The 9,750-nt window shown below is 30.6% G+C and overlaps 1 protein-coding gene across 1 annotated transcript in view; it reads left to right on the plus strand.

Moving 5' to 3' along the window:
* Positions 1 to 5,529: 5,529 nt before the first annotated feature.
* Positions 5,530 to 9,750, plus strand: part of LOC105130985 (copper-transporting ATPase RAN1-like) — an 8,884-nt gene continuing 4,663 nt past the window's right edge. Inside the window, exons 1-5 of the mRNA XM_011033733.1 lie at positions 5,530 to 5,945; positions 7,056 to 7,670; positions 8,073 to 8,502; positions 8,703 to 8,802; positions 8,844 to 9,088. Of these exons, the coding sequence (XP_011032035.1) occupies positions 5,628 to 5,945; positions 7,056 to 7,670; positions 8,073 to 8,502; positions 8,703 to 8,802; positions 8,844 to 9,088 (1,708 nt within the window). The 5' untranslated portion in view covers positions 5,530 to 5,627. The remainder of the gene's footprint in view (positions 5,946 to 7,055; positions 7,671 to 8,072; positions 8,503 to 8,702; positions 8,803 to 8,843; positions 9,089 to 9,750) is intronic.

Genomic DNA, 9,750 nt, shown 5'->3' on the forward strand with positions numbered 1-9,750 from the left:
ACAAAGTGAAATGACGACCTTTCCCTGTAAGTTTTTTTTTTTTTAATTGTAACATAATTTATAAACAACTAATCAATCTTTCATTAATAAATTTATTTTTAGGTTCATAAACACTAAGACCACCAATGTAATATCATCGGCGTTTAAATCATCGATGAAGATTCTATTATTTTAATGGAGTCAAGTATCCAGACATCTTGAATGAAAACATCAAATCGATGCATGGTTTGACATATTTTAGGTTGATATTATTTTTTAATTTCCAGCTTATTTATAATAAATTATTAATATAATTGTAAATAAATTATTATTTTTATTTAAAATTAATTATTTATATACATCAAAAATTTAGCTGGAACAATGCGCATGACACTATTGGGAGAAGAACGTGGGAAAATCACGCTGCAACTAGGTAACATCGAAAACAATACAATATTTTAAAAAAAAATTATGTTTCAAAATCTAATTTCTCACTATGAAAGTAGGTTGCATGATTTTTGGTATGAAGCATAAAAAAGGTGAAAAAAAACACACGAAAGATAATGATCTCTAAGGCTGGATCGACGTGGTGATTTGGAGGGATTTCAAACCGCTATACATCCTGACATATATATGGTCGTAATATCTTGAGCCCGTGACATCTAAGCGGTTCATACGACGCTCAATTTCTGGTGCTAGCAACCAAAACCAACCAATTCATGGTTTAATGACAACACATACCAACGGCTCCGTTCTGTTTGCTATACATGCGAAACGAATGGTAAGATTAATTTAAATGAAATATATCATTAAATAATTTATTGTTACTTAATTAATTTTTTTCCTTACAGGCTACGTCTCTTGGACGTGAGCTAAGCCCGATGAAGTTGTAAGTTGAGATGCACGTGAGGAGTCAAGATTGCCAAAATGGGGCACAATAGTTTATTGATAACCGTGCTTAACACTTTGTGGTATGTTTGTTCAAATTTTTTTATTTTACAAGTTATTATTTTTATTGAATTCAATATGATGATTGATTTTTTTATTTTCGGGAGACTTATAATAGCCGGTTGAGGGAGAAATATGGGGACGATCTTTTGACCCATCCAGATTTGTGAATGGAGGTAGGATCGTTTGGTGGACCCGATAAAATCGGGTGTACAGGCTTTCCAACACTACAGCTGAGAACTTGCAGGCGGCCCGTAATGTTTTAACCATTAGGAGCTCCCAATCAGTATCGAGTACCCAATCTAAGAAGTTTGTGGCCTTACAGCAACACACGGCTCATCTCACTGAAAACTACGAGCAACTATCTATGAATTATTAACAACACACGACTCATCTCACCGAAAAATACAAGCAACTCTCGGCGAATTATAAACAGATTTGTGAAATGTTTATGAACATGACATCACAGAGTGGTGATACATGCACATCTCTTTTTTGTCAATATAACAACCAACCTCCTTCTCCTCCTCCCGCTTCACTATTGTGCTAATTTAATATTTTTTTTGAAATACATTGAATTTGTAATGAATATTATTTAACTTTATTTTTTTGTTTGTGATGTTTAATAAAATTTTATTTGTATAATTGATTTTTTTACTACTAATTTATCTAATGTTATATTAGTTATTCTAAATAATTTTTTTAAAAAACAAATTTAAAAATACCCACCGAGGGATTTACAGACGGAATGCATCCGTTAGCATATGACAGAGAGCGAGAAATGCCACCATCACTAACGAATTTACAGACGGATAACTTTCATCGGCATTTCACAATAGTTTGGTACAAATGCATAATAACTGATGAATTTAAAAACAGATAAAGTCTATCGGCATTTCATAGAATGGTGAAAATGCCAAACTCACTGACAAATTTATAGAATGATATCGTCCATCGATATTTAATCGGGAGCTAAAAAATATTTACTAGATATGTCACAATCACCTCTAAAAGAAATTCGTCGATATATTTCAAGTAAGAAAATTTTTTAACTCATAATTTTCATCTGTAAAACCATTGATAATATTTTTTGTTACTGATAGACGTAGCGATACATTCAGTATTACCGATAAACGTTATGCCGATGCACGTTTGCTGTCAAAAATTTAGTAGATAAAAAAATTACCAACGAATTCTGAATTTTATACCGATGGAATTTATCCGTCGATAAAATTGTGAAATCTTTTAGTGATTATTTTAAAAATATTTAAATTAAAATAAAAATAAAAATAATTGCAAGTGAAAAGTTATCAAGTTCTGAAAATGAATTTTTTTGCACACCTGTGCTTACGTAAAAAAAAAAAAGGAGGGAGGGGGGTAGCACAATTCTATGAAATAAAACTAATGGGTGGAAAGCCACTAAATAAAAGCAAAGAAAAGCAAATAAAAATAAAAATAAAAATACAAGGGTGCTAGTTACTGTTTTTCAAAAAAAAATTTCACACACATACATAAAATGGTGATAATATAATTCTTTAGAAATGAATTTAATGCGCTATTGTGAAACTAGTAGAGATAAAATAAAATAAATAATGTAAATAGTAACCATCATGCAAAACCTAGAGTAAAAACAGAAGACGATGGAAAAGCAGTTAAGAGCTTACCCTTGGGGCTGGTTGCAGATGAGTGAGGAGATATTATGCGGCTATCTGTGTATTTTTGGGCTGAGTTGGAGGTGTGTGAATAATATTATATCACTTGATTCAAATTGAATTTAGAAATTTTCTATTGTAGAACTAAAATCAAATGGTAATGAAATTTTAAGAAATATACAATATATTAAATTTAAATCCTTAATTATTCTTTTTTTAATAAATAATATTGTATCCCTTGAGTTTATAATTTTATTTAAAAGAGATTTAACTGAAAAATATCATGGGTTCAAATAATAATAATTCAATTTCTATACTATCATAAATTCTTTTACCAGCTTGAAGGATTTTGATATAGCATAAGAAATGTTTTTATTTTATTTTATATTCCATCCCAAAATATTCAATAAGCATTTAAAATATTTAAAACCTATGATATGAGTTTTCAATTGGTTTAAGTAAAAATACTTTAAATTAAAACTATATTAAAAAATTGTGATTTAAAGTTTCTAGTTAAAAAAGCTTCTCATGATTTTTTCTTTTTTCAACTTGATATTAACATCTTAATTTTTCTCATTTTTACCTACATGTATGACAAGAGGGAACGACTACACGTGTTAATTTTTTATTTGATTTCAAAGTATATATTATTGGTTAATTAAGATTGTAAATTATTAATTTAAACATAAACAATTCATATATCGTAACCATATAACACTTAAAATTGCATCCGTTTTACTATCCTATATAGATTGAGTCTCATGATTTATCATTATCATTTGAGTCTCCTAAATTTATAATTTTATTAATTTTTTAAACATTATCTATATTAAACAGTGCCACGCGTCCATTCATTTATTTGTCTAGTTTGTACGTGATTTCGACTTGCTCATTAATTCTTTCCCAAAAGATTCATAAGTCTTGATGGACAACTATACGGGTGGTGTACGTGTCACAGCGAGCCGGGTTGAATTTTTTTAATGTAGAAAATAATATTCAAGTGTTATTAATTGATGTCTTTTAAAGAAGAAGAAAAAATCTGCAATTTGAGTTATAGATCTGTTTATTGGTGTACATTTCTTAAAATTTTATTACCATTTGATTTTAGTTTTAGAATAGAACATTTCTAAATTCAATTTGAATCAATAAAAAAATTAAATATTAGTGCTCGGTTGGAAAATAAATAAAATGCTAAACAACTAAAGAATTACACTATTTTTTAAGGATGTAGATCTGTATTGATAGTGTTTAAAAACTATAAAAACAATTTAAATAAACATAATTATATTATTATAGAACACATAATTGAGATTATAATAATATAATTAAATTATTTTAAAATATGATGGTATAAAAATAAACAAAAATCAAAATTGTATCAAAACTATAATGATAACATTATAGATACAATAAAAAGATCTCAACTAAAAAAACTAATAATATCAAAAAAATAATAAATAGTAAATAAAGTGAGTTACATAGACAATTCAAAAATATTGAGGTTTATTTGTCTTTGAGCTACTAATATAGCCCACTCCAATTATAATTTGTGACCTTATTTTATATAATTGAAGTTGTTTTGTCAAAATCTTTTAATAATATCAAGGGTATTATCATTTGAGTTTAGAAATATCTCTAAGATCTTTTTTTCTCTCTGACTACTTTCTTTTTGTTTTTTTTTCTATCAAATTTTATATTTAATAATTTTATGAACTATGAAAATTACAGATAATAAATACAATTCATAAATTATAAATTATTAATATCATCTATATCTCTTTAGACTTTATTATTTTTCTAAACACTATATTATTTTATTATTTTTCACCATGATGGAGTAAAAAAAACTCTAATGTAGATTGTCCTAATATATGTTTCCCTCTAATGTTATAGATATTATTTATTAAAGAAAAACTATAACCAACTAATATATATTAAAAATATCAAAGAAATATCTCAACTAAAAAACTTAAACTATTAAGTGAGGTCTCATAATATAATTTATATTATTTTTTAATACATTTTCTAAATTAAAAGCCTTTTAGACTTAAAACTTGTGTATACTTATTTCATCTCAACTTAAAAATTCAAATTATTAGGTGATGTTTCATGATATGATTTATATTATTCTTTAACACACTCCTTAAGTAAAAACCTTTCAGATTTGAAATTTGTATGTGTTCATTTTATTTTGTGCTTAATTTTTATTAAATAAATAGAGATTGTGAAAGTTTTTTGAACTTGAAACTTACACATGCTCATTTTATCTTAACCCAAAAGCTTAAACTATTAGATAAAGTCTCAAAAAATAATTTATATTATTCTCTAACTCACCTCTTAAGTAAAAATCTTTTGGATTTGAAACTTGTATTTGCTTATTTTAACTTATGTTTTATTTTTATCAAATAAATAGGGATGATGAGATTCGAACTCGTGATCATTTGGTCATCAAAACTCTAATATCATATTAAAAAATTATCTCAACCTAAAAGTTTAAATTATTAAATAAAATTTTATAATATAATTTATATTATTATTTAATAAAAAGCAACAAAATATCCTAATAGGAATACAAAATCACCAGTAATGGAAGTACAAAGGGTAATTATATAATTATAAATTTAGGTTATTTGAAATAATTAAAACTATTATTTTTTAATTTATTTTTAATATTAACATATTAAAATAATTTAAAAATTTTAAGAAATTAATTTAAAAAAACTTAAAAATGTGCGAAACTTTGGTTAAGACGGGAGGCTAAATATGATTCTAGAGTGTATTTATTTTTTGATTAAAAAATATTTTTGAAAAATTTTAAAATTCTTTTAGTTTTAATTAATTTTTTTATATTTTTAAATTATTTTAATATACTAATTTTAAAAAATAGAACACATATTATTTTAATATACCATCCACCATTAAGTCTTCCCTCTCTCTACCTCCCAGAATCTCTCTTTCTTCCGTGTTTCTTTCCATTTCCATTTTAAATTTCTTGAGTACATCGAGAGAGATTGGCTCTGCTTGTGACCCGTATTGACGTCACCTAGCATGAGAGACCTACAGCTGACCCAGGTGGCGGGCACCCGGCAATCCCCTCTGGCCATGGTTTACACCGATGACATGATGGAGGATGTTAGGCTTCTTGATTCCTGTGAAAGCCGGGACGATCATAATGACGCTTCGCATGCAATTGTGATTGGAGAAGATGGGTTTAAGAGAATTCAAGTGAGAGTTACAGGGATGACTTGTGCTGCTTGTTCCAATTCTGTTGAATCAGCATTGAAGAGTGTTCATGGGGTTTTCAGAGCTTCTGTTGCTTTGCTTCAAAATAAAGCTGACGTCGTATTCGACCCTGCTTTGGTTAAGGTAGGTTGGTATTGGTGGTGATGGCTAATTGAATTTTGATTTTGGTGCCTGGTTATGAATTAGGAGATGTATGTTTTTGTTACCTTTTTTTGTTTTTTGTTTTTTTAAATTCGTAGCTTCTTATAATTTAGTCAGTAACTTTGATTTTGTGTTGGTTATTTTTAAATTTTGTTTTGGTATTTCTTTAGTTACTGGTTTATGGTACTGAGATGGATCGTACGTTAGTTCTAAATCTGAAGAAGTTCTATTTTCAGCTTGTGTTTTTTTTTCTTTTAATTATTATAGCTGATGATGGATTGGAAGTTGTTTTTATAGCATGGTGTTTTGAGCTGAATTATTAGCTGTTCAAAGTTTTTAACACTGCTGTACTTTGACTTTTAAGCACGAGGTTAGTTTTCTGATCGATGTTGAGTTCGTATGATTTTGAACATGGTAATTTTTTTTATATGCATTTATGGATCATTGGACAGACTTTTATTGAGGAATTTCTTTATGGTTATAGTGCTTCTGATGTTAGAAGAGATCTAAGAAGACATATTAGTCCTACATGATAAGAGAGGTATGCATTGACATTGCTATTGATAAGGCCGAACAACTGGGCATATACGATATTACCAGTTACTCGGGATGCATTCTAGTTAAAGATTTCTTGCTCCTACATTTCTGTGCATGGATACACTCAGAAAGTTTGACTTTGAAATTCTGTGTCCCTATTTCTGGTTAAATTTCTTGCTGTGGTGTGGGGATTTGGTAAAATGAAATCTTCAGGTACTCCAAAAACCCCCATACTTGATTGCAATGCTTCAACTAAATTTGATTAAATTAAATTATCTATGCGAATTACTTGATAGCAGTGCTTCAACTATATTTGATTTATGAATTTCAAGGTTATGTATGTGTTGCTTATGAAAATGAGTTTCCACAGTTGCTTAAAGACAACTTGACAACGGGTTCTCTTAGATGTTTATAAGTTTATATTACTATTGAGAAATTTATCTCACATGGTTTCCATTTCTGTAATGGCTTAAAAACTGCATGGGCTATTACGTTGCATGGCTTAATTGCTGTGTACATAAATTTACTGAAGTAGTTTATAATGTCTTAATTCAGGACGATGATATCAAGAATGCAATTGAGGATGCAGGTTTTGAAGCAGAGATTCTATCTGAACCTAGTATATTAAAAAAAAAGCCAAATGGAACCCTTTTGGGGCAATTCACAATTGGAGGTATGACCTGTGCAGCCTGTGTGAACTCTGTTGAAGGTATTTTGAGAAATTGTCCTGGTGTCAAAAGGGCTGTGGTGGCATTGGCTACTTCTTTAGGGGAAGTTGAGTATGACCCTACTGTAATTAGCAAAGATGATATAGTGAATGCTATTGAAGATGCAGGCTTTGATGCATCTCTTGTACAGAGTAGTCAACAGGATAAAATATTACTAGGAGTTGCTGGGATATTCAGTGAGATGGATGTGCAGCTTTTAGAGGGAATACTGATAATGCTTAAAGGAGTACGGCAATTCCGTTACAACCAGTTATCCAGTGAACTAGAAGTTCTCTTTGACCCTGAAGTTGTAGGTTCTAGATCCTTGGTTGATGGAGTTGAGGGAGGGAGCAATGGGAAGTTCAAATTACATGTTATTAACCCTTACTCAAGAATGACTTCTAAGGATGTTGGAGAAATTTCTGTTATGTTTCGACTTTTCATTTCCAGCCTGTTTCTCAGTGTGAGTATTTTTTAACATGCTTCCAGCCTGTTTCTTAGTGTGAGTATTTTTAAACATTAATGGTTTTGATTACCTCTTCAACATGATATTCCTAATGTTTCTTTTCTACGAGTATTTGTGTGGGGGTTGTTGAATGCGTTGATGTTAGTTTACAATTGGTTTCATTATCTTTGTTGCTTGCATGCACAAGTTTGCACTATACACTTTCCTGGTTTCTTCCAAGGACTGAGGATAATTGAGAAGGCATTTTGTATTCATGCATTCTTCTGGGAATCTTGCTACCATGACATCTTCTCTTAGTATACTTGAAAAGCCCATGTAGGCATCTCTTTGTTTCTTTGTTAGTCTTTTTTTATTGTTTATCATTGTATTCATCATTAGCATTTGATGAATTGGATCCAGATTCCCATCTTTTTCATGCGAGTAATTTGCCCTTATGTACCACTGTTGTCTTCCTTGCTGCTCTGGCGCTGTGGACCCTTCCTAATGGGTGATTGGTTAAAGTGGGCATTGGTGAGTGTTGTTCAATTTGTAATTGGGAAGCGGTTCTATGTGGCAGCTGGTAGAGCCCTTCGAAATGGTTCGACCAACATGGATGTTTTAGTTGCATTGGGAACTTCAGCCTCTTACTTCTACTCTGTTTGTGCGCTACTATATGGTGCAGTCACTGGCTTTTGGTCCCCAACATACTTTGAAACAAGTTCCATGCTGATAACATTTGTATTGTTGGGAAAGTATTTGGAGTGCCTTGCCAAGGGAAAGACATCAGATGCCATCAAGAAGCTAGTACAACTTGCTCCAGCAACAGCACTGCTGGTTGTCAAAGACAAAGGTATTTTTTTTTAGCTTTTCTTTTTAACCTCTTGTTCTTGAGATATGGTTTGGAATTATCTCTTTCAAAATTTTCTAAATATGCCTATCACCAATATCGAAAAATAGATAATTTCCTGTCAATCTTATTCAGGCTAAAAAAATAATAATAAAGAAAACCAAACCATTGAATAACTGAGCAGATGTTGGTTCATATTCTAGGTGGAAAGAGCATTGGAGAAAGGGAGATAGATTCATTACTTATTCAGCCTGGTGACATATTAAAAGTTCCTCCCGGTACCAAAGTTCCTGCAGACGGTGTTTAAAAGTTCTTCCTGGTACCAAAGTTCCTGCAGACGGTATTGTTGTATGGGGTTCAAGTCATGTTAATGAAAGCATGTTAACTGGTGAATCTGCTCCTGTTCTGAAGGAAGGTAGTTCATCAGTTATTGGAGGTACAATAAATTTACATGGTGCTCTTCACATACAAGCTACTAAAGTAGGATCAGATGCTGTATTGAGCCAGATAATTAGTTTGGTTGAGACAGCCCAGATGTCCAAAGCTCCAATACAGAAATTTGCAGATTATGTAAGTAGCATTTATGCGTGTTAATTGTCCTTCTGCCAGAAAAATTTCATGGCAATATGACATCTGCTTTGGGAAGAACCGCAGTTCCTGTTGCTTGCCTATCCATCTTAACTAAATGAGTTTTGGTGCATTAAGTAAACCGTACCTTTGTTAAACACTTGTTTTCTGTTGCTAAGATATCAATTATAATACATGTCCTTATTAAATTGCCAATCCATATTATTATTTGCCAGATATATGCCATGCATTAGCTTAGTTGTCCCTTATTTTGATGAACAAAAGGTCTGCTTGCAATTTTGTTTAAAAATTTGAGCTATTTTATTGGGATGTGGAGACATAAGTATGATCAGAATCAAAACCACCTTTAAGATTGCCATTTTGTCTTGCTGGAATATTTTATGGTTCTTGTTTCTGTCGGCTGTTTTTACAGATATGGATTATGTAGTACTTGATATAACATAACTGGGCCTTAGGGTTCAATCAATTTCTTAAACCTTGTAAACAAGTTTGTCTTTATCTGCTCCACTCTACTGTATTACAGGTATTGCTAGGTCTTGGATAGAATTAAACCAACAGGATGTTTTAGCTCGTTTGGTTTACATTACCAGCCAAAACCATCACACTTGTGTCTTGTTTTGTATGCATATCCAAGTTCATTTCTTTCTGGCCACTCTTTTTTCT

The sequence above is a fragment of the Populus euphratica genome, unplaced genomic scaffold (assembly GCF_000495115.2).
Source record: "Populus euphratica unplaced genomic scaffold, PopEup_1.0 scaffold43.1, whole genome shotgun sequence".
In the NCBI taxonomy this organism is placed as follows: domain Eukaryota; kingdom Viridiplantae; phylum Streptophyta; class Magnoliopsida; order Malpighiales; family Salicaceae; genus Populus; species Populus euphratica.